Source organism: Fusarium musae, chromosome 1, assembly GCF_019915245.1.
Source record: "Fusarium musae strain F31 chromosome 1, whole genome shotgun sequence".
NCBI classification, from domain to species: domain Eukaryota; kingdom Fungi; phylum Ascomycota; class Sordariomycetes; order Hypocreales; family Nectriaceae; genus Fusarium; species Fusarium musae.
The window spans coordinates 5,659,135-5,685,395 of NC_058387.1; the positions used below are offsets into that span (position 1 = coordinate 5,659,135).

The following is a 26,261-nucleotide window of genomic DNA, read 5'->3' on the forward strand; positions in this document are numbered from 1 at the left end:
GTGAGGCTCAGTATAGCTTGTGGGGAGACGATCCAGTTATAGTGGTCCTGGCTTCACAGAATAATGTAGCCCATAGGGAATTAGATAACAAGATGATGGAGCGCCTTGAGATGTAAGAATATGGTACCTGTTTCTAGACGCATAGCTTTGTTTTGGTATGATACTTGAATCCATTTATGGTTGGAGAGAACCCCTTTTTCACGCTTCTTGCTCACCTTCCTCCTCTAAATTCTCTCCAGCATCTCCAGCAGCCTGCCCTATTGCCATTCTCTCACCGTGGCTTTCCAATCGTTGCTCATATGAGTGAAACTTGCAACCAAGATGATCGAGGATCGTGGGGCATGATCTCATCTCCAATTCAATGAACAATAGGCCTATCAGCCTGCGAGCAGCAAAAACAAATAGAAGCATGATCAATGTAATACTGATGTAGGCTATGCCATAAGCCATCGAAAAGCCGAGTAGCGTTGAGATGGTAAACATGACTGCTACATGAACCGTAACCATTATCTGGAGACTCGGTGCGCTGGTCAAATCGCCTCCTGTGACCCAATTGTAAAGCTCTGGGTATCCGATATCCTTAGATCGCTTTTTTAGGATATCTTGTACGGTCTGTATACTTGCAATATCTATCTCTGCGGGCATGTTTTGTCTCTGCGCAGTAGATTGACCTTTCGATGTTGACTGTGTGCACCTGGAAACTGATATTTCCGGATTCGCTTGATCAATATTAGCTTTCTCAATAGACTTGAGCTTCTGCTTATAATCTGGCCCTATTGTCAGAGAGTACCCAGGAATAGAGTGATAAGTACACGTTACCGGCGTGGCTCTCCATAGCCGCAAATATCGGGAGCGCAAGCAGAGTCAATGGCACAACCTGGCCGAATCCCATCTTGTTAGGATTGCCTGACATGCCTGTTGTTATAGCGCGCGAAGTGAAAATTGTCACGATCCCGTAGACATTGCCTGACCAGAGCCAGAACAATCTCCAGGCGAAGGACCCGCGACATTGGTGGAATGCCCATGTTTCTGCTGTCAATATGACAAGGTGTCTAATCCTGCTAGGTGATCCTGCATTCGAGGTCAAGATCGTAAGAGCTTCGAGCTTCTGCCATCTGTTCAGGAGTTGCTCCCGTTTGGACTCTCTTATTTCTTTAAGTAGCTCTTTAAGTTTGATCTTTGCGACCTTCGGCTTCAATAGCGCGGATCTTTGATGTTGATACTCCATCTCGTTTTCTGTCGTCATCTCTATGTTGCTATCCGAGATCAGCTGCAACATGGTAACGATCGTCTGACTTTCGACTTCTATATCGCTATGCTCCTGATGACTCTCTGGAATGGTTTGATCTTCTAGCCTGGCAAGCGTTTGAAGTTCGATACCCTCATGGTTTGGGGCCTGCTGATCATCGAAGTCTGGCCGATTTCGTCGTGCAACAGGGGTTCTTCCTTTAGAATCAGGTCCATTAGACTTGTCATCGACTGGCTGTTCGCGATACAGAAGCTGAACAATCTCATACGTTCCATAAAGTACTGCTATTGGAACAAAAGTCCCCGTGACGAAACCATCACTTATCCGATAATCATGTAGTGTGCAAGTAAAATAGACGTGGCTCTCCATATCCCAGGTGTATGATAGTTGCACAACGAGCATGAAGACAAGCATCCCCGAGCCGGTAACCATAGCGAGGACACGAATGAGTTTGGCGAAGCTATGGTTTTTGATACGGTCTATGTAGAATGGGAAACTACCCAAGTGAACCGTCGATGCGAGACACCCTAGGGCGATCACAATGTTGGCGGAATAAATGGTGATGTCGTCGTGAATAATGAGAGCTGCGATTAAGATGGAGGCCTGGGAGACAAGTATCTGATCACTTATAGCAATCATGAAGGCCATGAAGGCGTGAGTCCGCTCGGTTTTACTTTCGACAACCTTGGCCCGTTTGGTCTTGGGGAATTTGGCCCTTAGTTGGTGGTAAGTCCGGCGCGCCCCAGCAGCGATCACGGCATCTCCGGAGTTTAGAAGACCCTCAGGTACTGAAAGCGTAAGAAAAGCGAGAATTAGGGCAGCTAATGCTATCAACGACGTGACTAGGAAAGCAGCTAGTACCTAATCCTCTTTAGTTGGTGCATGTGCTGGATAATTGGTGATCGACTTACTCCTGGCCCAGCGATATCAGCGTCAAATTCGACCTCTTCAAGAGAAACAAGCCTTTTCAGCTTTGACTCAGAACAGTCCATTCTCAGAGGATTGCGCTTGAATATGCCTAGGCCAATCTTTGGTGCTCGAGCAGTACACGTACAGAAGTTAAGCAGAGACAAGATTGAAGAGAGGAAGATAAGGCGCAACGACAATAGAAATAGTTCAATGAGAATTTCTCAGCTTCAATGCTCGATTCTATAAATAAATAAATGTTTCAAGTGATTGGGCCTTTCAATGGCCATTTTTCAGCCGCAAGCCTCATGTCGGGTTACACCAACAATCAATGATCCCTGATTGGACTTGAGGGTTGAAAAGCTGACAAAAGTGCAAAGTACGGTGCTAAACAGATATTGAGAGTGAATATTGAGCAGCTTCTGTGTCCTGATCCAAATGCGACTTCTCCTTTGAGGCAGCTTGAATATATTAAAGATCAAAGAATAGAGTTAAACTCACGATATAGTTCAATGTAACATATAATTCCCATAACGAATACTACCATCCAAACCCCTCAATACTTCAGTTCAAAATGTAAAATGTATTTCATAAACAGTAGTATATATGCGACTTACAATTCTACTGAAAGCAAATGCCGGTGACTCGTCATTTCGATGCCGGTATGATGAAGTGGGCCACTACACCCACTTGTCCGTTTGGATAGCTTCAAAACACGGCCAAGACGTAATGATCTGCACTCTCCCCTTTGAGTCGGCTCCTGTGAATACCGACGTGACGGTCTGTCTCCATCTCGGCTGTTGTGTAGCACCGATACCCCGATTTGGTGCTGAAGATCTACACGGAGAAGGGTCCGAGCGAGATGAAATTCAAGGAAACTGACTAGACTGAGAACACATCAAGACCGACACAATAAGTGGGAATTATGGAGCCTTCACCTTTTTGACAGCCTAATATCTGTCAAAAGTACGTATTTAGTGACGAAACACAGCGGGAATAACACGGTCAAAGAGTCTCGTTATCTCGTTGAGGGATATACAAAACTGATATCTATCGGTATGCAGCCTTTCTCGTACAATTCTCGGAGAAAATGGCCTAAATAGTCACCCTTGTACGGCTGGATCGGCACTTCAGTTGGCTAAATGGAGATCCCCAATCTCCGTGTGGCAGTAAATGCCGTCCGTGGAAAATCCGCGCGAGTTGGATGCCGCTATTTTAGCCACCATTCACGGCCCGACACGCTAAGGAGCGGAATGGAGGCTATGATGGACGTATATCCGTACGAGAAATATTCCTCCGATATTTATATCCAGACGTCGTGCCTTCAAGGAATCAGAAATCAGCCTATACATAGAATATCAAGCAACCGACCACAACAACACTGTGACATAATTACTATCAACTCTTCCCTTTTATCATTAATATTATTCAAAATGACTATGCGAGCTAATATCGAACACCACGATGCCCCCGTTTCAGGTGGTGCGTCAAACAAAGCCAATAATGCCATTGAGAAAAGTCAGATCAACAGCGAGTCGGACGTCAAACATCATGTATTGATCGACCTCATCCACGAGATTGCCACAAACGATCCTGATCGAGTTTTTACCTACACTCCATCATCCTCTGATACTCAGGATGGTTGGAAGCCAGTAACCCACCTCCACCTCGCCAACGCTGTCGATTACCTCGCCCACGACATCTCCAAAACCGTTGCCAAATCCTCAGACGACGAGGTTCCTACAGTCGCATATATCGGCCCCAACGACTTTCGATACACGGCCATTCTACTTGCTTGCGTCAAAGCAGGTTGCAAGGCCCTTTTCATCTCTCCACGAAACACCCCCGCCGTTCAGCTCTCCCTCTTCGAAACTACGGATTGTCGATACCTCTATACAATCGAGTCGTTCAAATCGGCCATGCAGTCCTGCCTCGATCAACGAACAATGGAAGTTGCCATGATAGAGAGTATCGACACCCTCCTTAACGTGACTCCCAAGCCTTTTCCATACAGTCGAACTGTCGAACAGGCCCGATGGGACCCCCTTGTTGTTCTTCACACAAGCGGTTCCACTGGAGTCCCCAAGCCCGTCTTCCTGAAACAAGGAATTCTGTACGCCTTGGAAGATTATCTCACCCTACCCAACTTCCATGGTTCTCCCTATACCTTCAATGAATGGGCCGAACGGGCGAGCAAGATCTTTATGGGGATGCCCATGTATCATGCTGCAGGAACGTATCTCCCTCTAACATTCATATACACTGGTCTCTCTGCGGTTATGCCGTTTCCCAATCAGCCTTTGAATGTTGATACAGCCATGGACTACTTGAAGCACAGTGGTGCTGATGGTGCAATGCTGCCCCCCTCCGTTGTCGATGAGTTGGCAGCTACTGAAGAGGGTACGGAGGCTCTGGCCAAGCTCAAACTCCTTATTACTGGCGGCGGTAAGTCAACACAGCCTCAACTACCTGTGTATGCTGATGAACTCTGTATAGGGAGCCTGTCGACCGAAGCCGGGAATATGTTGGCAGAGAGGGGTGTCGTCTTGAGGAACGTGATTTCATCAACTGAGTAGGTATTCTCCCCAGCACGAATATTCGTGTAAGCTAACTGGGACAAGGCTGTTTCCTTTGGTGCCTTATAGTCCCCAAGACCCCAAGCTATGGCGATACTTCATCTTTAACTCTGAAGTTATGGGTATTGTCTGGCAACGCCATGACTCGAATGAGTATGAGCTTGTGGTCCGTCGCAAGGCATCGGATCCCGACAACCAAGGTTGTTTCTACAATTTTCCCGAATTGTCCGAGTGGCGTACCAGCGACATCTTTGAACCTCATCCAACGCTCAAGGATCACTGGCTATACAAAGGTCGGGCCGACGACATCATTGTATTTTCCAATGGCGAGAAACTGAATCCAGTCACCATCGAGGGTATCGTATCGGACCATCCTCTCGTCAAGTCAGCCCTTGTCGTCGGCCAGAAAATGTTTCAGGCAGCTCTCATCATTGAGCCCGTCGCGGAGGCTCAGCCGAAGGACGACACCGAGGCGAAGGCTCTTCTCGATAAGGTTTGGCCCACGATCGAGAAAGCCAATGCTGAGACCGTTACGCATGGACGAATTGCCGCGAACTTTGTTGCTTTTGCCGATCCTGCTTTACCGTTTGCCCGCGCTGATAAGGGGACTGTGCAGCGTGGTAAAACTGTCAACCTGTACGCCGACTTCATTTCGGCTTTGTATGAGAAGGCTGAGATGCTTGGAGTTGGAGATGGTCCAGCTATCGCCCTTGACTTGAGTGACGACGACACTTTGACTGGCTCTATCATCGATCTTTTCGTTACCAAGCTTGGAGTTGAGAAGCTCGAACCGGATACAGACTTCTTCTCCGTCGGTGTTGACTCCTTGCAAGTCATGACTGCAACCAATTTGCTGCGGGGTGCCCTACATAGAGCTGGCGTTGATACTTCCCCAATTACACCTCGAATCATCTATCGCAACCCTACAGCAAAGGTGCTGGCTAAGTATATCCGGTCCTTGAGAAGTGGAGCCAGCGACGACGACGAAGAGACGCAGGAGATCAATCAGATCAAGGCACAGGTCGCAAAGTATACCAAGAACCTCCCAGTGCCCAGGACTGGAAAGCAGGCGCCTCTGGACGACGGCCAAACAGTCATCGTCACGGGTACAACAGGTTCTTTGGGAGCTTACATGCTTGACCAGCTCTGCCGTTTAGAGTCTGTCAAGAAGATAATTTCTCTCAACAGGAGTGACGATGGCGGCATATCTCGACAGCCTTCGATCAACGAGTACCGTGGCTTGACAACAGATTTCTCCAAAGTCGAGTTTCTCCACGCCAACCTATCGCTTCCCGATTTTGGCTTGGGCCAGTCCAAGTACGATTCTCTTCTTGCCGACGTCGATCGTGTTATTCACAACGCTTGGCCTGTGAACTTTAAGTTCACCATGTCTTCGTTTGAAAGCCATGTCCGAGGTGTACGACACCTCGTCGATTTCTCTTCTGCAGCTTCCAAGAACGTACCTATCATCTTCATTTCGTCCATTGGCACTGTTGATAGATGGTCCTCGCCTGATGCTGTGCATGAGGAGGCGTTGCATGATCTTTCCTTGCCTAGTATGGCCTACGGACGATCCAAGCTCGCTGCGAGTCTCATACTCGACGCAGCTGCAGAGCAATCCGGCGTCCCGACCGTTTCGGTGAGAGTTGGACAAATTGCGGGTTCGAGAGGAGAGAAGGGTCTGTGAAACCGTCAAGAGTTGATTCCAAGCATGATCGCAAGCTCAGTCTATCTTGGAGTCCTGCCTGACCATCTCGGTGGGCAACAGGAGATAGCTTGGACTCCCATTGAGGATATTGCAGGGCTTATTCTCGATGTTGCGGGCATCACGGTTCAGAAGTCTATCTCTGAGATCTCTGGATACTTCCATGGCGTCAACCCTGCTACTACCAGTTGGTCCGACATTGCTCCGGCAGTTAAAGACTTCTACGGCAACAGGATGAAGGTGGTGAGTGTTGAAAAATGGGTTGAGAAGTTGGAAGCTAGTTCGAAAGAGGAGAATGTGGACTTTGATAAGAACCCTGGCGTTAAGCTTTTGGATTCTTATCGTGGATTATACGCTGGAGGCAAGGATGCTCAGCCGGTTAAGCACGGGATGGAGAGGACCACGAGCCATAGTCCAACAATGAGGGAGCTTGGACCGATTACACCCGAGCTCATGAGGAACTGGTGCCGCCAATGGGGATTTTAGCGGTTAGATGATAACAGTTCGACACAAACAGTTGCAAGCTAGTTACTCTATCATCGTTACAATACATTTCGCTATTCCGCTCCTCTATTTCCACGCTTCCCAGACGTCCTTTACAGTAACAGGCTTGATATCTGGAAACTTGGCCACCAGATCATCAATCTCTTGTATATCATTTGATCCTGTAGCCATTCCAATTCCCGATAAGGCCAGTATCGCCTTCATACCGCCATGCATCTCTTCCGGCAACGCCTTCTTCATACTCGGAGTCAAATCATTCTCACCATTCCTCATCTGCTCCACAGAGAAATATTTAACGTCAAATTTGGCGCCCTTGACCTCCTCAGCCAGCTTAACCGCTTCATTGAGAGTCATACGATTTGTGACGATAGCGTATCTGCGTTTCCAATTCGTAATGTTAAGAAGGGCAACGGTATACTTTGCTGCGTCCGTAGAGTGAGTAAAGACAACTGGGGTATTTCCGTCTCCGGGAATTACTGCTGCGTTGTTTTCAGGGTCGATGATTATGTTTGCTGCGCGGATATAGGTGGGTATACGTGGAGCGGCCCAGTAGTCTAGGAACAGACCAATTGAGACGAGTGAGAACTCGAGGTTGGTCTTTTCAAGAACTTCTACTGCTTTCAGCTTCCATTGGTAGGAAGGGACATGGGCGATGTTGCTAGTAAGTCGTTAGCGATGTCGAAAAAGTAAAGACGCTACGTACTCTTTGGCGTAGACCATACCAAATTCACTCGGCAAGAATCGCTTAGTGCATTTCGATCGGTCCGCCCCTTCGATGAGATTCAGCTGAGCTTGTCCGCTATCATCACTATCGATCGGAAGCATTGATATAACCGTGTCAACCTGCTCAGATTCAAGAAGCGAGGTCAAAGCATCGATATTAGAGTAGTCGACAGCTCGTGTTTCAGGTCCAGTAGCCTTTCGCGATAGGACGATGTAGTCGTGAGTCTTCGCTGCCTCGAGGGCATCGACCATTGTACGGCCCAAACCGGACGAACCACCAGCGACAGCGACTCTGCCCATAATAACGTATTTCGATTAATGTGATATTGCTTATGAGCAAGTAGGCATGCCGTGCATGGGAGATAAACTTTATATGCAAGGCTGTAGCGGGGCTGAACTTGCGGAACGGAGTTTCGGTCACGGAGTTAAAATTTACAGCCCGCCCTGCATTAGTTGAAGTATGAATGGGGTACTGGACCCTTATTTCCGTATTATTATTCATATTTGACTAGACGCTGGGATATTATCAAGATTTCGAGCGAGCGGTTTGCTGATCACAGGTAAGGCACACCGTGGTCTTCAGTGCCTATACGCGGGGGGACGTGATAAAGTTCATCTCGGGCAGAAATTAGATTAGACTACGTTGATGAAGCCGCAGATATTAACTAAGTCTTTGCATGGATACCGATCGCACAGGTAATGCGGGTAGACTACACTATTGCATATCTGTAGGTAGCCCCTCTATCGAGTCGGAAAACAACTTGACCCAGGTTAACTTCGATAGACTTCCTGCCGCCAATTTGGCTTTGTCAGAGTCACCAGACCGCAAAGCTTCTAAACTTACTCTCGGAATGCCTTTGGTCCTGAGGCTTCGGCATTAAGCTCTCTGCGCTGAGTTAAGCTTCCATCCACAATCCTGACGGCGAATAAAAATCCTGGCTGAGAACTTAGATATCATACCAAGGTTCCTGACCAACTGATGTAGTATAAAATTCACATAAAGTAAACCTTAGTTATGACTCTGTGACCGGGCTTTATATAATATGGTGTCTCCAATCTCTTTCCTGAGTCAACTGAGGCTGATCATATCAACATTATTTCTGCCAGTCCAGAACAGGTTAATCTCTGCACATCACCTTTCGTCACATCAATCTCTTCAACCACGTATACAACCCACCTTTCACCACAAGCAATCTCACGATGTTCTCGTCCGTAATACCTCGCCTGCTGAGCAAAGCTCCATGTGCGATTCCGCTAAGGCAACAAGCCCACCGATTTGAGAGCGGAACATTGCCCACATACAGATTGCGAAAGACACAGCGATATCATTCGCAACGCAGACCAAATCATGACGATGAAAGCCGTAAAGAACAAATTTCGGGGTTCTATGACCGGGTGGTAAGCCACTTCAAGAGGAACGAGCGTAAGTCAAGCAAAATCTTAGAAACATTATGCAGCTAACGGTTGCTAGCGAGATATGAAAACTTCTTTATAGGCACATCAGTGCTTTTTGCGATTTGGCACTCTAAATATGGTCCTGAGCCTCCCAAACCCAAGGATTCATGCCCAAAGAGTAACATGGCTACTTTTGGATATGTCAACCAGATTCCTGGATTCTGGTAGTTACGAGATGGGTGAACCTTAAGGATCCATATATAGCACTTGGCTATTCATTGTCTCCTCTCTTGATATTTCCATGCAGCATTTTCGACAATGGTATGCTCGAAGCACATTTCTCTTAAAGGCTTACCAAGTTACGAGTATATCTCTCTGGGAGGATAGTGGATAGACAAACCGTCATGTCTAAGGATTGGTGCTCTACATAAATCTACAATCTTCCTCTCTTACGTACTACCAAACCAGTCACCACGAACGTGAACATGTTCTCGCTTGTAGTGAAACTTGATGTGTTCTCCGCAAGGCTGGAAGCTTAGCCTCTAACCTCATGCATCCCATCAATGCAGGAACTGAATTACCAGACGACAACTGTTCCACTTCTTTTCTTCCAATGTTCGCTTACGCTTACGTTTCTTTCTTACTCATCCACAGCGTTACATCAGTGTCACGTCGCCCCCAGTCACGCCAAGAGAATATACTTGGCACAAAACATGACTGCTCACACCATCGGCCAACTGACCTTCCCTTCCAGAAAAGATGATCTAGGGCTACGATACGATGAACACGAAGCATCAGGAACAAATCTTCCTGTATTTGGCCCCCAAGGGTACTAATCGTTTGGTGAGTGATCATTTTGGCCGCGTTCAACCGACAGACTTCTATCTGATTAGCATCTTGGCAGTGACTGATATGTCGCAATCCATTTTTTAAGCATAAGCGGGCAGCTTATCTGTGTTTGCTATCAGCCAAGAAGCAGCCAAGACACCTTGATCCAAAACCCCAACATGGTCTGAATCTCCAAAAGCCAAGACCTATCTACTCTGATCCCAAGAACAGGGGGCGACTCGGATACCAACGGCAACGGGGAAACGGAAATGACCCCAAGACGCTACATTCACAACACCAAGGCGCTACTGTTGACACTGACAAAAGCACCTGCTGAATACAGAGTCCGTCGATAAGCACTACCCCAGATAACAGCATTGGCATTCCCTTGGCGAGTCCGTTGATCCTTAGGGTCTGGCACGTGAGGCGTGGAATGTTGGTTCTTTCTGGCCTTCCTGTTATGTCGCTTGGCGGGAGATATCACGAGATGGGGTATCGCATTGGCACGCGCTGTGGATTGGAGGTGCACTTGCTTGGCGGTCATATAAAGTGGTTCACCTGTGCCAAGGTCGAGGGCAATTGGTCTGAGGCCTACAAGCTGAGATATCTTGGCTGCCCCGAGGAAATCCAATTATGAACGTGTTGTTAATCGCACGCGTCTCGGCGAGATATTGGGTCTGGGGTATATATCGAGGGGATGCGATCCACCTTGTGGAGAGGTCGATCACCTTTGTCTTCTCACTTATACCTCATTTTTTCATTCCACTTAGTGAATAGTTCGTTGTTGTGAATCGTTCATCATGGCTGTCGCCGAAAAGGGCCAGAAGCCAGGCATGGCCAAGAGAATCTTTCTCATGCTCGCACCAGACTCAGCAAAGGATGATGACGGTCGCGATAACTTCAACTCGCGCTCGCAATTCGTCCTCTGCGCCATGGGCGGTGCGGTCGGTCTAGGAAATCTGCTGCGTTTCCCCTCTGTCGTCTTCAACAACTACGGTTTGCAGTTCTTCATCCCCTACGCCGTCGCGCTCTTCCTCATCGGTATTCCCATCCTCATCCTCGAGATCACCCTCGGCCAGGCCTATCGGGGCGGTTGTGTCATCGCCTGGAACAATGTGAACCATCGCGCTAAGGGTATTGGACTGAGCATGGTTTTCAACGGCTTTAGTGTCGTTGGGTACTACGTCCCTATTCTAGCGTGGGCTATGACCTATTTCAGGATGTCGTTTCAGAGTCCGCTGCCTTGGGCTGGTCAGGATACTACGGACTTCTTTAATGATGAGGTTGTTCGCAACATTCCTGCTACGGGTGGTGCCGATGACGGCGGGGGTCTGAAGCATTATCCCGGCCGTGGCATCGTCGGCGAGACATTTGGTTGGTGTATCATGATCTGGTTCGTTGTGTGGATGTGTACCTTTAAGGGCGTCGGCCTCACCGGCCGTGTCATCTACATCACAATGGCCCTTCCCCTCATCATGATTGGTATTCTCGCCATTCGATCCCTCTCTCTTCCCAACGCCTCCGATGGCTTTAGACTCTATGTTGGCACATGGCGAAGCGAGTCACTCGAGGGTCCTCGTGTATGGCAAGATGCCTTTGGACAGATGTTCTTCTCCATTGGTGTTGGTTTCGGCTACTTCACCTCATATGCCTCTTACAACAACAAGTTTGCCAATGCTGTTCAAGATGCCTTCATCATCGCTCTCAGCAACTCTGCTATCGAGATCATATCAGCCTTGGCTGTCATGGGCGTTGTCGGCTTCCTCGGCATTAACCCCGGTGAGGTCGATCCTCTGTCCACCTTCAGCTCTGGCTTCTTCTACTACCCTCAAGCCTTGGCCGAGATGCCCGGATCCAACTTCTTCTCCGCCTTGTTCTTCATCACGCTGGTTCTTCTTGGACTTACCTGTGTGTTTGCCCTCGCCGAGGTTCTGGTCACTCTTCTCTGCGATACCAATATGGGCCTGCGCATTCCTCGCTGGGTCATCTCTACCTCTGTCATTGTCCTTGGTGCCCTTACTTCACTCATCTACAGCAGTGAGTTCGGTTTCAGTGTCCTCGATGCCGTTGATGCTTTCGTCAACGATGTCGCTCTTTTCATCACTGTCTTCTCCGAGACTTACATGGCTTGTACGCTCTACCGATGGAAGGACCCTGTTGATCAGATTGGTGCTATCAGCTACTTCGTCTTCAACGGTGGCTATATCGTCTCGATTTTCCTGGGTCTCCTGATTGGTCACCTCGTAAGCGCCCCAGCCGGAGCTGGCGTTGGTTTTGGCGTCTTCATCGGCTGCTGCATCTTCACTGCCTTCTTTGGCAAGACCCCATCGATCCCTGCTCCCCGATTCTGGGGAAACAATGCTATTCTCAGCCGTTTCTGGTACGCGGCCTTCTACTCGGTACGTATCTCCCCAGCCTTAGCCACCTGATTGACCCTAACCTCACGTATCAGGGCAACCAACTCCGTCGCGATCTCAACAATGCCATCCTCGGCGGTCATTCCAATTGGAAGATCCCAGCTGTATGGCCATTTTGTCTCAAATACATCACCGGTCCCGCCGTGGCTCTCGTGTTCTCCTTCGCCTACCCCAAGTTCCTCAACAACTACTCTGATGATCCTCCTTTCATCTACAGCTTCGTTCTCATGCACATGGTTGTCATCTTCATCATTGGTGCATTCCTTGCCCCTCGCTTCCTCAACGTTCTCATCCCATCTCACCGTCTGGATCGTGGTGATGGAAAGTATGATGTTGCTCCTCAGATGACCATTGACAACCGCCCCATCGTTGACAACGGTGGGCTTGAGGGTGGCCACAATGACATTGATGCTGCTCAGCATAGCGCTAGTGCTGATGGAAACAGCATGGAGGCTGCCGATAAGGGTGTCTTCCAACCGAAGGATGGAACCGCGAGGTTTGAGACTCCTGTTGAGCCACGCCAGTAGACTGCCATTCTCTATTTTACCCTTGACATAAACCATCAGTGTAGGGCTCTGTACGATTAAAGGTCTATGACATAGGTTCTCTCGTTGATAGTGACTAGTTACTTTCACACACGTCATTAAATAACTTTTACTTCGTTCCTATCCTCTAAATCTGCTGTCCCTCCGTGACCAAACAGAACTGCTGTAATCTTTCTAGATCTGATAAGATCTTATAGCCGTCTCGTCCCCTATTCCTTACGGTATAGACCCTCATCTGGTGGGGGTACCCCATACCAGTCAAGCCCAAGCTTATCCTCAGGATCAGGATCTTCCATCTGATAATACCCATCATATCTCCACCACCTCCGATCCTTAAACACATCCTCCACCGGGAGCACTCCCTCGGTTTTCATCAGATCTCTCACTTTCTCGACGCCTGCCCAGACTCTAAGAATATTCTCGCCAATCACCTTGGCCAACTGCTCTTCACTCGCTCCACGATCAAGGATAGCCTTCAAAAGATGAGGATAGCATTTTACATCCTCAAGGCCGGGGATGACGCTAGCAATACCATCGAAATCAGATCCAAGACCAACGTGATCCCAGCCAATGCGGTTGGCGATGTAAAAGAGATGATCGACCACCATTTCCATCTTGGCATCGCATCGGCGCGTTGTGACATGCTCCGGGACGAAGGTGACCATGACGATACCACCATTGGAGGGTACTTTATCGAGGATATGATCAGGAACATTTCTAGGGCAGTCGAATACTCCTTTTGCGTTGGAGTGAGAGAACATGACGGGAGCTCTGGAAAGATTGAGAACTTGTTTCGCGCAGTCTTCCGACACGTGAGAAAGATCAATAATCATGCCTAGAAAGTTAGTTCAGCCCTAGAATAATGTGAAAGCGGCGTACCGAGTCTATTCATCTCCTTGACAGCAGCCCTTCCTAAGTCAGAAAGCCCACCATGGACGGGTCCGATCTTTGAAGTGGAGCTATCCGCAAAGGCATTATTACACACGTGAGTGAGAGTGCACTAACAATATCAGCACTTCGTCTCAATACCTTGAGCACTGTGGGAACTTACATATCTTACCCCAAGCCTGTAGAACGCTCTTATAATACCGATACTGTTGCCAGCCATATGAAGCCCCTCAATGCCAATCGAGCAAGCGATCTTACCACTGGCATAAACATCCTTGACTTCCGAAGGACCACTAATAAGTTGGAATGTCTCTGGATAAGACTCGACCAGGCGAAGAGTTAGATCGATTTGCTCAATGGCATCTCGAGCCATGTCTGAGTACTCCGGTGTGGTGAAGTTCTCTGCTGATCTGAGACAAGGGACACAGACGGACCAGAATTGGCCACCCACGGCGCCTAGAAAAATGTCAGCATCCAGTTGAGAATAGAGGCAGATATAGACGAACCTTGCTTGAGACGAGGAATATCTGTCATTCCACGCTCGAACCCATTTTCTAGATCGAATTTCTCGTTATTGTGTATCTTGCCGTGGAAGCAAGCTCTGGGCTGCTGAGGTAAATCATTATGGCCGTCTATAAGAGGGGTCGTGGCCAGAACTCGCTTGACTCTCTCGTCGATAGGGAGCAGCTGGTATGGATGCTTGGATGTCATTCTGTGAATGTACTATGAGAAACCGAAGTGCTCTATCTTGTATAATCAGTTTCTTAATCCTCTATGTCAGTCGACATTCGACAACTTTATCCCGTCTCGGGAAACAGGATAAGTAGGTTTGGATGTTTCCCGCGCAACCGCGGAAAACTTATGGTAGGTAGTGATCAGACGGCGGCAGATAAGCATACCTATCCGATAACTCTGACGTTGCATGCCGTGCGGAGGCACCTTCATCCTAAGTGATGAAAAGATTTAGGTAAATTTAGGCCAGCTTTAGCGTATCTTTAGAGCAGTAATTTTGGCATCCCAGCTTACCTCCAGAAGCCCCGCGTTTATCAAGAACCAACGTCAAACTGGGTCCCTCGTGCGATGCCGATCACTCGGATTAAGATAACGCAATTAATAGAACAAGCAGTTCAACTCAGCTACTCGGAAGCATCTGCTCAAATAAACAATGCCTTAGGCGTTATTCTTACAGACAACTTCACCGATGAGTCTAGACCATGAGTGGCGTTCAATAATTCCACTCAATGCAGTAAGGATCAGCAAATATCTTCTGAGGCTGTTCAGCCGCACGGTATTACCACGAATTAAAGACCTATTCGCCTGTCCTCCATATTCTTGATTTTCCTCAGCTCTTGTAAATCAATCATGATCCATTTGAAGATAGATACTCACTAAGTCATGGTAGCATCACCTATTATCACTGTTTCAGGCCACGCGCTCCTCAATAAGTTCGCTATCGGCCTAGCAGGTGAAGCTGGGACATGGGTCTTCAAACGGATTCTGCACTCAGCCTCGGGCGGTAGTGATACCGACAAAATTCGACGAGACATCTCCGGGGCCGTCACAAAAATGAAGGAACTGAAGCGGACTATAGACACTCTATCACGAGAGCTTCCTGAGGCTCTCCTCCAACTACGAAGTGACAACCTGAGAGAGTCTCTTACCAAGATAGAGACTATGTACGACACGATTACCGACCTGATGGAAACGGCTGTCACTCTCCCTGAGGATATGTCGGATGTGGAGCGAGATAAAAGGCTCAATTCTATTCAGACTCGCTTAGAAGATCGCCTTAGGATGTTTTCTAACGACATACCCGGTATTCTTGATCGCATCAACGATTTCCTTGCAGAGGACGGACCAAGGTCTTTTCTCCGTCAGGCCGTCCAGAAAGCCTTCGACAACTCTGATGAATTCATTAGTTATTACGAAAAGAGCAAAACCTCGGTAATATTCCAAGATCCTGTCTATAGTGGAATGCTAACAATTAGAAATAGATGCTGAGCTACTGGGTTGTAGTTGCCAAGGGCATTTCTCTTTTGCAAATGGCTTACGATGCTCCAAACGTGGATTTTTCCGAGGGCATGCTCACAATCCGACGCCAGAAGGACAAGCTCGATAGGCAAGATCAGATTTTCAAAGCAGTTGTTGGAGAAAATACTGTCCGACTGGTCGAATGTGCTCTCTCGAGCCCTTCGTCTACCCATGTCACGCTCCTATCTGATGAGGGTTTCGCGATCGGTCACAAATTGCCAAGTAACGGTGATATTTCCTCGCTGTCCATATGGCCAGGGCAACTTATACCTATCCATCGAAAATCAAACGATCCAGTTGGAGACAAGATCGCATCGAGGTGGGATATGCAATTGGGGTGTGGAGACGGGGCTGACCTCAGACATGCCGTTAATTTCGCACACTTCAGCTCTGGACGGTGTATGTTGCATCACATGCCATTTGTTTCGATGGTAGAAAGGAACCTGAAAGACCGTTGTTATATTGCGTGGCTCATAAAGCCTGTATGTCCTGGTTCAGACCGGTATACTATCAGGGCTCCAGAATACCAACATGGGTCTCCATCTCCAATTAATGAACTTCTTACCTGGACTCGAAGAAGTTGGCGACCGCGGTTTGACTGCTCTGGATCGCATTTAGTCGCAAAAGAATTCCTACAGATGGAAAGGAATGTCAGTATTGGCGATACTGGCACAAGCTTCCAGATCAAGCTCTGATTCGACTGGGTTTATTGTGCCTGAGAGTCTTTATCAGGGCAGAGAACTTGGTAGCCAATATTCTATTTATAAATGCGTAGAAGCTAAGCAGTGATATTATAGCTTTTCAAGTACCTGATTCGCATAGCAATAAGCGGTATGAAGACTTTTTTATGGCAAACTAATGCTTTGTTTATCGGCATACAGATTATAGACCCGGTTAGAGGTATACAGCTATCTGGTACGATTCATGATCGATATCAACGTTACATTGTAGCTGAGGGGTAATGATAAGCATCCTGGGTCATGTATGGGAACTACAACATCGTGGTATCCACTGATAGTTTCCCGCGGGTATCGAGACGTGTTACCCACTGATCAACGATAAATGACCAGAAGAGGGGACCGATATAAAATCGAGAGATGTGTGCGTCCAACTCAGTGCTTCCCATCTCGTACTGTCCATACAGACTGACGGCAAAATGGCAGAGAAAATAACAGACGACTTGAAACATACCCAATCTATCAAAGAGGGAACCATAAACGATGCCTCCGTAGCTGAAGCTTTGACATTGTGTCGTGATGCAGATGAGATCGAGACAAGTCCTGAGCTCGATAAGGCTCTACGATGGAAGTTGGACCTGAGACTTATGCCTCTACTCTGCTTCACCTACGCACTGCAGTCAATTGACAAGAATACCATCAGCTATGCTGCCGTGTTCGGGCTACGAGAAGATCTCAATCTGAAGGGAGATGAGTTCTCCTGGACCGGTGGGATATTCTACCTTGGCTATCTCATTTGGGAGTTTCCGACCAGCATGTTCCTTTAACGATTTCCGATTAACTACTTCATGTCAGGAACTGTAAGTCCTTTTAAACCTCCAGTCCATTAGTACTCTACTGACGTCTTCTAGGTCATCGCCTGGGGCGCTGTTCTCATGGCTCACGGAGCCGTCAACAACTTCACAACCCTCATCGTCGTACGCGTCCTTCTCGGCGCCCTCGAAGCAGCCATAAACCCTGGCACAATGCTCCTCTTCAGTATGTACTACATGCGAAAAGAGCAGCCTCTCCGTATGGGTATATGGATTGGCTCAGCAGGTATGGGCTACATCATCGCTGGTATAGCAAGCTTCGGCATAGGCCACGTCAAGTCTGCTCTGCCATCCTGGCGATTACTTTTCCTTATCTGGGGAGCTGTTACAGTTGCTTGGGGCGTTATTCTCCTGTTCTTGCTCCCGGGTGCGCCTATGAGAGCGAAGTTTCTGACGGCTGATGAGAAGGCGAGAGTTGTGGCGAGGGTGAGGGGGAATGGTACGGGTATTGAGAATAAGCATTTTAAGATGGTGCAGTTTTGGGAGGCGATGTTTGATGTGAAGACTTGGTTGTTGTTCTTGTTTGCTCTGACGAGCAACTCGCCCAATGGAGGCTTATCCGCGGTAAGTATCCCCTCCCTAGTTCCTGGAGTTCTGCTAATTGATTTGTCTCAGTTTCAAGGTCTCATCATTAAAGGTGCTGGCTTCAGTACCCTCGATACCACGCTGTATCAGATGCCATCAGGTGCAGTCCAACTGGTCGCATGCGTGTTAGCCTGGTAATTATTCCGGTCTTATTACTGAGAAATCTCTCTGACAGCTGCTTTATAGTTGGGGGGCTTCAGCGATCAGAAATTCTAGAATCCCAATCATGCTTCTGGGACTAGTCCCCTTCCTCGCCGGCGTTCTCGGCCTTCACTTCCTCCCTCACAGCGACGCATATGCTCGGCTAGCATGTCTATGGATATCTTTCTCCTACACAGCAACTTGGACACTGAGTATGTCCGTTTCAATGGCGAATACAGCAGGACACACGAAGAAGATTACAACAAATGCCATATTGTTGATCGGATATTGCCTGGGGAACTTTGTCGGACCATTCTTCTTCAAGTCTAACCAGGCGCCTCAGTACGAGCTTGGAGTGGGCATGATGTTTACTTGTATTGCCATTCAGGTGGCAAGTCTTTTTGCGCTCTGGGTACTCTTGTGGATGAGAAATAGGTCAAGACGGGACCTTCATACTCCTGAGAATCAGCAGAGAGCTTGGGAGGCGGGACTTCTTGACGAAACTGATTTCAAGAATAAGTACTTCCAGTACGTTTATTAGCTACATATAGTCTCACTTACCACGAGTGTCAAGGAAATTCAGAACTCAATATCCAGCAGTCGCTCACAAAGCTTTTATTCCCCATTCCATAGTCTTCCTGATAGCTTCATCCTGATCCGCAACAGGCTCATATCCCAGCACCGCCTTCGCTTTGTCCAGTGACCAACAGCACCCAGAGTCAAGATGATCAATAGCACTCCTTCGCATGGCAGGCTTGATATATCCGAATGTCATAATCCAATAAACCCATTCAGCCGTCGACGCCATCGCCTGCATCACAAAGAACGGAATCTTGGTAACCTCCTCCAATGCAACAGGATATCCAGCTGCTGCATATAACTTCCGAGAGAAGTCAAAGAATTTCTGTGGTCTTTCATCTGAGACGAAGAATGCCTGACCACCAGCTTTCTCCCGTGTTTCTGGGTCAAGAAGGGCTTTCATGGCGAGGATATGTGCCTCAGCCGCTTTCTTGACGTACAAGAACTCGAATACCTTTGTATCATTGCCAACTTGCATTTTGTGTTCTTTTCTTCGAATGCTTTGCACGAGCTGACGCACGAGGTTCATGTCGTATTCGCCATATGTGGCTGGTATTCGTATAGCTGCAGCCCAAAGCCCTTCTGAATGTGAAGCAATGACGAGTCTTTCAGCGGCAGCCTTTGACATTGCGTAAGTATTCGGAGCATTCGTCTCATCATACAGAACAGAATCCCCTTCGGATAGAGGTTCTTGTGTAGGGATAACAGCTGAATCAGAGGATGTAAACACAAAAGCGCGTGTGTCGGCACAAGCCGACGCAGCTTTCAGTAACGCTTTCGTGCCATTGATGTTTGCCTTTATCAGATTCGTAGGTGTGTCGATATAAGATGGCGAAGCTGTATGAATAACGGCATGCGGGCTGAACGTCTCAAAGACCTGTTCAATCTGGCTGTGTATGGTCAAGTCGGCCGCATGAAGGGAGACCCGAGACTCGTCAGCAACATCAGCTGGCATCTTGGGATGACGGCTGACGATGGCGACTGTTGTTTCTGCATCGTTGAGTAGTTGTCGGACTACGTGTCCTCCCAAGAAGCCGCTTCCACCGGTGACGAGTACTTTCTTTGACGACTCCATCTCATGCGTAAACATTAGGGGAAATGGATGATCGGTATGGAGAAAAGAGAATGGGTGAGATTTTGGTCAAGAAACATAGAACTTATGTCAGCACCATTTTGGGCTGACTGCACATGAAGGAATGGAAGGATTCATAAGCGGCATAAAATAAACACACAATCTAACACTTGAAATTCAAACGTGTCTATCTTCTAACCTATTCCTGTTCCTCGTTAGTAGAAATGAAGCCCAAATTATGGAACGTCTTGGCCTATTGGATAATATTAGTACCACATACATATCCATATTTCGCAAAAGAGAGGCAGGACGAAACTCACACCCCATCGATTCTTAGCGCCCTGCGAAAACATGCCAATGATCTTTTTACCACGCGGAGTAACCTTGGTCCACGGCAGATCAAAGGGATCGTCACCGTTGCTCACAAGCTCAGTACGATTGGTGTTGAGATTGAACTTGAAATGTCAGCCTTCGCTCTCTCCGTTCTCAGATGAGCGATCTTACCTTGAGTCCCAAGATAATATCTTCGTCAAACTGAACCTCGAAGCTCTCAATCTCTTCACCACTTCCGCCGTCAATTTCCAAGTGTCCCGTGGAATTGCCGTGGTCTGGGAAGCTTAGCGGCACGCGATCGAATTGCTCTATTTCATACTCAACATCTCCAAGACATCGCTCTATACTATCGTCCATGAACTCAAAGCTGAGGCGGTCAACGTGACACCAGTCGAAGATGTGGGTGTTTATCGCCGTCATTTGTCGTATGTATCGACCGTCGTTCTCGCCAAAGAAAACTGTCATGATGGGAACGTCGGAGCTGACATCTTCGTCGAGGGGTTGTAGTCCGTCCAAGAATATTTCGGGAGATGGGATTTCGGGATGCCAGAGCAATCTGTCGCTTGGTTCTTGCAGTTTCTTTGTTTTACGATCCCGGCTTAACGACACAAGTTTAAGCGCCTACAGAATTAGCTCTGTCTCACAATGTTTGTTTGAGTGAAGCTCACATCGAATTGGGCAACGATGAGGGAAATGCCCTCGACATCGGTGAGACGTCTCCTGGGGTAGTCCGCCGGATCTCCAGCCCACGAGGACGTAGTGCCATCCTGAGTAATGGCCGCGATTGCTCGAAAGCCACACACGTCCAAGGCCACTTCGAAACCTTTGACATGTTGATCTTCGGGAAACGTTATGTGTTCTATTTGGGACTTGTGAGTGTATCCCAGAGACACAAACACGCCATCAGCGCCAACAAACATGAGCCCAGAGATGAATAGCCCAGCTGGAGTGTCGACAAATGATACAGACATGAGAATTATCTTGAGATGCTGGGGGAATTTTCCGGACCGGGCTCGCAGTACACGAGAGCCGCCCATGAAGTGAGTTCCCGGTTCGAAAATATATCTTTCTGCAGTAATCAAGGACTCACGTTCCGGCATGGACTTTGGTGCCTCGGGCTCAAGAACCGTGCTGATGACGCTCCCAAGGCATTCCACATTTTTCATCTGGCCAAGTGTTTCGTGGAGGTCTATGACGGATAGCCAGACACGGCTGCGGTTGCTCATTCCGCTGTTTTCAGACGCCCAGATGTGAAGTGAGAGATAGAGAGCTCTCCATGATGTTGGGGGGGTCGCGAAGACTTCAGGAAGGTAGTCAAACTCGTGCCCCTCTATAAATCGTGAAGCCCAGAAGCGTTCGGACAGGCTGAGGGTTGCGAATACACGAGATGCTAGGCGGAGAGAGTGAACGTCAGGAGATGGAAGAAACATCACAATCCTCTCAAGGATCTCTGGAGGGAAGTAATTGAAGACATCCTTGTCTGCGCTGAGGGTTGATCGGTCGAGAATGGACTGAAACGCATCCTGCTGCATACGGGCAGCGAAGTTAATGGACTTCCTGAGGGCGGGGATCTCAAAAGGATTCGCCTTGAGCATATCTGACGCATAGTTTGGACTTTTAAGATCAGATACCAATACCTCGATGCCCCCCTCATAGTTCATTGACCCAATGTTACCATAGTCGTGCCCAAAGTTGAGAAGCATGTCAGGACCGATAGGTGTTGAGACGCAGAGTCGAAAGAGATCACCAAGATCAACTTGTTCTTCAAAGTTCAACAGACTCCAGCAAGCATCGTGGAACAAGAAGCCCCAGCACCACTCGGGAGGGGGATTGGGATGGAAGGAATTGATGATGGAGATCTCAGCAACTTCAATGGGAAAGCCGTCGTCGTCCGTCTGTCGACCATCGTAGCGTGCCCTAGGATCCACTGGAACGACGTTGCTGATACTTGGATCGCGCCATTGGACAGCTGCGACGCCAGATAATTTCACATGGTCGAAATTATTACCTTGGATCCAGACTTTTTGGGGGCGTGTTAGGCTGAGATTGAGATTGAGATTGAGACTGGGGCGGGGAAACTTGACTTACTGGCGCGAAATTCCCTAGCCCATGCCCCCGCTGAGGTCTGAATGTGTGTCCCACATAAAGTGCAGAACTTCTGCGCCATTTTGATTGGATTTCCCTGAAGATGGGTTTATTCGTTGCAGAATGGAATGGCAAAGTGTTCGAAAATGTATGTTGAAAGTTGAAACGAGGTGCTGCCCCTCGATAAAACGCGTGTGACAAGACACGACTCGGTGTGATAAAAAGCAATTAAGATGGGCGGGCGGGGTAACACACACTCGGAGAAAGTATCAATTTCTAACGCTAAAGAAGTCAGGATAAAGTGATCTCAGCTCTTCGAGATGGCGAATCTGATGCTGAGACGCTTGTGTATCAGGTACAGAAAGTCCCTCTTCCACAAAGTGAATAGCAGTCCAGCCAGCGTCCTTTGCTCCGACACAATTCTTATGAGAGTCATCTGAGAAAGGGTCAGTAAAGGCCTTGCAAAGATGAGAAATTCATCTTACCAATAAAATAACATCTCGAAACATCAGAGACGCCAGCCTCTCTCATAGCTTTCATAAACATTTCCTTATGGGGCTTACAAACAAACGGTACCTGAGAATAATCACAATACGTCAACCCCTCAAACAAATCATCCACGCCCAACAGCCTCACAACCCGTTTCCCGTGGTTCACATAAGCATTAGTTAGCAGCCAAAGTCTCACTTTCGACGTATCAATATCCTCGAGGAATTGTCGCAATCGGGCGTTTGGCTTGATGAGGTCGTCCAATGGGACCGCGTCATCGACCTTGGCGTTGTATTCCAACGCGTCAATTTGGTGGTGGCGTACAAGCCCTTCGATTGCCTGGCCGTATTGCTGGGAGTAATCCTTGTGAAGGCGTTCAGCATTGTCTGGTGAGAGGCCTAGATGCTTCTTGAAGTAGTCGTCAATGTTCTTGCCCATGTGCTCAAGGACTTTGTCATCTGCGAATGTTAGGCTCTGTAGGAAGACCTGACTGTTGACGCACTGCGCGAGTATAGACAGTTGTCGATGTCGCTAAACTCGTTAGAGGTGTCATGGAATTGGTCGGGAAGGAGTCATACAAGAACAACACGGGCTTTTCTGGTGATTGATCCATTGCGGCTCGTGATTCACGCAAAGGTTGTGGGTTGAAACTTGATTGAATGAGGAGAAAACTTGAATGAACAACAGTGATGACTGGTTGATTAACGAAGGGGACGAAAAAATACACCTGGATTCCAAAGCCAACAAAACACCATGAGAGAATCTTAAATTCATACGAAAGACATCCACATACTTCTCATGTCTTATTATGTAACTTTCGAGTTTACTGCATCTCTGACTCTCATTGTCAAAATAAGAGTCTCATAGCGCATTTACAGGGTAGGTATCTCCAGGACAGGACGTCAAACAGACATCTACAGGCCAAACATCACTCACATGCTTTGCAATACTGTTTGCAATCACAGACGAGCGAGCCGATATCCAGAGAATGTTCTGCAATTCTCATCGACATGTGTCACAGCAATGGCAAAATCAGGCAATTCGTAACAATAATGCCAACAAAGACTCAACCTCGCTCTTTGAATACGGAAATACTCGGCATATTCCCCAAGCTCCTTTCAAATCACCATGCAAAACCACGCCCTTTGAGCAACCATCTCATTCAGCTTGGTAATTCTTCCATACTCTTTAATCGCCGACTTTGTTTTGCAAAACAGCGCCAAAAACCGAGGTGGCCAAATCACCCCCTGCAATCATAAAAGCCGGGCCTATCACAGTGCACCAACGAGCCAGACTAACGACCAAGACACCGAGGCATCTTGAGATAACAAAATATACCCACATCTTATCTCCGTAAAAAAGAGAGCGTCATTACAAATCTGATGCGTGCCGTGGAGCCGCAAATTTGTTCTTTTTACGGATAAATACGTCAGTATTCCCATGCGAAAAAAACAGGGTCTTGGCATGTTATCATCACAACAGCGTTAATGAACGATAAAGAAGTTGGGAATATGTCCCAAAATCAACAGCGAGCTTCTCTGGACCGCGAGTCTTCAACGGATATTGAAAAGAATTCGCCAATGGCTGGAAATAACACAGATGATCAGAATGCGAATCTTAGTGATCAAACCACTGAGGCTGGTAACTTGACGACCGACTGCGAATCGTTCGAAGTTTCGTGGGATGGCGACAAGGATCCTTTATGTCCCCGGAGTATGTCGACGTTGCGAAAATGGATGATTGTTTCGATCGCATGCATGGGAAGTCTCTGCGTGTAAGCCTCCAAACTCACCTTCACTCTCACAATACTAACAGTTTCCAGAACATGCGCAAGTTCAATCTACACAGCTACCTACACCCAAATGAACGCCGAATTCCACTGCTCCCAAATCGTCGCCACCCTCGGCCTCTCAACCTTTGTCCTCGGAATCGCTCTCGGTCCCGTTCTCACAAGCCCGTTGAGCGAGTACTACGGCCGCCGACCAATCTACCTCGTCTCATGGGCCATGTTCATAATCTGGACGATCCCCTCCGCCGTAGCGCAAAACATCGAGACCATGATCATCGCACGTTTCTTCACCGGTTTCGCTGGAAGTTCGTTCCTCAGCGTTGCAGGCGGAACAGCTGGTGATGTCTTCGAACGGCATGAGATCCAGAAACCTATGAGTTTGGTGTCGTTGGCGCCGTTCATCGGACCGGCTATTGGGCCGTTGATGGGAGGGTTTATTAATTATAATACAAATTGGAGATGGACGTATTATGTTATGTTGATTTGGGCTGCGTTTGTTATGGTGGCTATTGTGGTGTTTGCGCCCGAGACGTTTCATCCGATTTTGTTGAGGGAGAAGGCGAGGATGTTGAGGAAAGAGACTGGGAATGACGCGTATAGAGCGCCGATGGAGCATACGAAGAAGCCCATTCTTGAGACACTGAAGCTTTCAGTCCTTCGACCATTTCAGCTGCTCTTCCTGGAGCCCATGTGTCTCTGCCTGGATCTCTACTCCGCCATCCTCCTTGGTATTCTTTACCTATTCTTCGGCGCATTCCCTCTCATCTTCCGAACGAACCACGGTATGAGTCTTTGGCAGACCGGAATGACATTCTTGGGAATTCTTGTTGGATTTGTAATTGCAACGGCTACGACTCCCTTCTGGGCCAGACTTCGACTTCGCTGGTTGGCGGAACAGGAGAAGGAGACTGGAAAAGCTATCAGCGAACCTGAGTACAGGCTACCGCCTTGTATTCTTGGAGCGATTCTTATCCCCATCGGGCTGTTTTGGTTTGCTTGGACGACATACTCTAGCATTCATTGGATTGTGCCTATCGTTGGATCTGGAGTTTATGGATGCGGGTAAGTTTCTCTGACCTGCTATTTCTGATATTGTGCTAACGACTGCTTGTAGCATGATGCTTGTCTTCACTGGTATCTTTACCTTCTTGGTCGACGCTTATCCTCAGTATGCCGCTTCTGCCATGGCAGCCAACAGCTTTGCCCGATGCACTTTCGCAGGTACGTTCAATTCACTCCTTTTACTTCCAACAGTCACTAACAATCGTATAGCGGCATTCCCACTGTTTGGTATTCAGATGTACGAGACGCTTGGTTATCAGTGGGCTTCCAGCCTTCTTGCTTTCTTGACGGTTGCCATGGCGCCCTTCCCGTACCTGTTCTTCAGACATGGCAAGAGACTGCGAGCCAAGAGCAAATTTTCTTCAAAGATTTAAAAACACGACAGAAAATGATTTGGAGAGGAGATACGTAATATGGACCAGCCGAAAGTTGGCTGAGTTTAGGCGATAGACGAGGTTGAAAAGAAAAGCATTATAGAACAACGACGCATAGAATAAATAGATTTCATACCCTGTTAAAAGAACCGTGTTTCACCAGCATGACCAGAATTCCGTCTTTCTCTAAAAGCTTTGTGAGTCTGCCAATGGTGGGAAAGTACCAAAGTTACCGGGCAGCAATGGACATAAACCATGCTGAAGCAGTAGATCAACATCAATGGTATTCTCCGCCCAAAAGTTGTCAAAACCCAACTGATCCGCCGGCTGCTGGAACAGATCATTCGTCTCCATCACTGCGCCGGCGACCTGAGCATTCGTCGCGTCAGTGAACGGACCGCCATTCTCCGCTAAAGTCTGAGACGTTGCCCTACTG

General features: G+C 47.9%; 11 protein-coding genes across 11 annotated transcripts; 5 read left to right on the forward strand and 6 right to left on the reverse strand.

Moving 5' to 3' along the window:
- Positions 1-760: 760 nt before the first annotated feature.
- On the reverse strand, positions 761-2,241 carry J7337_001711 (uncharacterized protein; the record flags this gene model as incomplete). Its single annotated transcript, XM_044819445.1, has 2 exons — positions 761-2,110; positions 2,161-2,241. The coding sequence occupies 2 exons, from the start codon at positions 2,239-2,241 to the stop codon at positions 761-763; spliced, it is 1,431 nt and encodes a 476-aa protein (XP_044687147.1).
- A 1,347-nt stretch (positions 2,242-3,588) lies between these two features.
- On the forward strand, positions 3,589-6,922 carry J7337_001712 (putative NRPS-like protein biosynthetic cluster; the record flags this gene model as incomplete). The annotated part of the gene is made up of 4 exons (XM_044819446.1): positions 3,589-4,600; positions 4,652-4,727; positions 4,801-6,410; positions 6,459-6,922. The coding sequence occupies 4 exons, from the start codon at positions 3,589-3,591 to the stop codon at positions 6,920-6,922; spliced, it is 3,162 nt and encodes a 1,053-aa protein (XP_044687148.1).
- Positions 6,923-7,006: 84 nt separating this feature from the next.
- J7337_001713 (uncharacterized protein) lies at positions 7,007-7,963 on the reverse strand (the record flags this gene model as incomplete). The annotated part of the gene is made up of 2 exons (XM_044819447.1): positions 7,007-7,598; positions 7,644-7,963. The coding sequence occupies 2 exons, from the start codon at positions 7,961-7,963 to the stop codon at positions 7,007-7,009; spliced, it is 912 nt and encodes a 303-aa protein (XP_044687149.1).
- A 2,723-nt stretch (positions 7,964-10,686) lies between these two features.
- J7337_001714 (uncharacterized protein) lies at positions 10,687-12,830 on the forward strand (the record flags this gene model as incomplete). Its single annotated transcript, XM_044819448.1, has 2 exons — positions 10,687-12,285; positions 12,339-12,830. The coding sequence occupies 2 exons, from the start codon at positions 10,687-10,689 to the stop codon at positions 12,828-12,830; spliced, it is 2,091 nt and encodes a 696-aa protein (XP_044687150.1).
- A 227-nt stretch (positions 12,831-13,057) lies between these two features.
- J7337_001715 (uncharacterized protein) lies at positions 13,058-14,447 on the reverse strand (the record flags this gene model as incomplete). Its single annotated transcript, XM_044819449.1, has 4 exons — positions 13,058-13,683; positions 13,728-13,848; positions 13,900-14,192; positions 14,243-14,447. The coding sequence occupies 4 exons, from the start codon at positions 14,445-14,447 to the stop codon at positions 13,058-13,060; spliced, it is 1,245 nt and encodes a 414-aa protein (XP_044687151.1).
- Positions 14,448-15,131: 684 nt separating this feature from the next.
- Positions 15,132-16,385, forward strand: J7337_001716 (uncharacterized protein; the record flags this gene model as incomplete). The annotated part of the gene is made up of 3 exons (XM_044819450.1): positions 15,132-15,680; positions 15,731-16,166; positions 16,282-16,385. 3 exons carry the CDS (start codon positions 15,132-15,134, stop codon positions 16,383-16,385), a joined length of 1,089 nt encoding a protein of 362 aa, XP_044687152.1.
- Positions 16,386-16,923: 538 nt separating this feature from the next.
- On the forward strand, positions 16,924-18,039 carry J7337_001717 (uncharacterized protein; the record flags this gene model as incomplete). The annotated part of the gene is made up of 4 exons (XM_044819451.1): positions 16,924-17,212; positions 17,300-17,304; positions 17,356-17,880; positions 17,932-18,039. The coding sequence occupies 4 exons, from the start codon at positions 16,924-16,926 to the stop codon at positions 18,037-18,039; spliced, it is 927 nt and encodes a 308-aa protein (XP_044687153.1).
- A 607-nt stretch (positions 18,040-18,646) lies between these two features.
- On the reverse strand, positions 18,647-19,696 carry J7337_001718 (putative secondary metabolism biosynthetic enzyme; the record flags this gene model as incomplete). Its single annotated transcript, XM_044819452.1, has 1 exon — positions 18,647-19,696. The coding sequence occupies one exon, from the start codon at positions 19,694-19,696 to the stop codon at positions 18,647-18,649; it is 1,050 nt and encodes a 349-aa protein (XP_044687154.1).
- Positions 19,697-19,892: 196 nt separating this feature from the next.
- J7337_001719 (uncharacterized protein) lies at positions 19,893-22,193 on the reverse strand (the record flags this gene model as incomplete). Its single annotated transcript, XM_044819453.1, has 5 exons — positions 19,893-19,946; positions 20,014-20,148; positions 20,198-20,647; positions 20,695-21,995; positions 22,115-22,193. 5 exons carry the CDS (start codon positions 22,191-22,193, stop codon positions 19,893-19,895), a joined length of 2,019 nt encoding a protein of 672 aa, XP_044687155.1.
- A 187-nt stretch (positions 22,194-22,380) lies between these two features.
- J7337_001720 (uncharacterized protein) lies at positions 22,381-23,213 on the reverse strand (the record flags this gene model as incomplete). Its single annotated transcript, XM_044819454.1, has 3 exons — positions 22,381-22,569; positions 22,799-23,101; positions 23,190-23,213. 3 exons carry the CDS (start codon positions 23,211-23,213, stop codon positions 22,381-22,383), a joined length of 516 nt encoding a protein of 171 aa, XP_044687156.1.
- Positions 23,214-24,111: 898 nt separating this feature from the next.
- On the forward strand, positions 24,112-25,825 carry J7337_001721 (uncharacterized protein; the record flags this gene model as incomplete). The annotated part of the gene is made up of 4 exons (XM_044819455.1): positions 24,112-24,313; positions 24,449-25,451; positions 25,504-25,610; positions 25,662-25,825. 4 exons carry the CDS (start codon positions 24,112-24,114, stop codon positions 25,823-25,825), a joined length of 1,476 nt encoding a protein of 491 aa, XP_044687157.1.
- Positions 25,826-26,261: the final 436 nt, after the last annotated feature.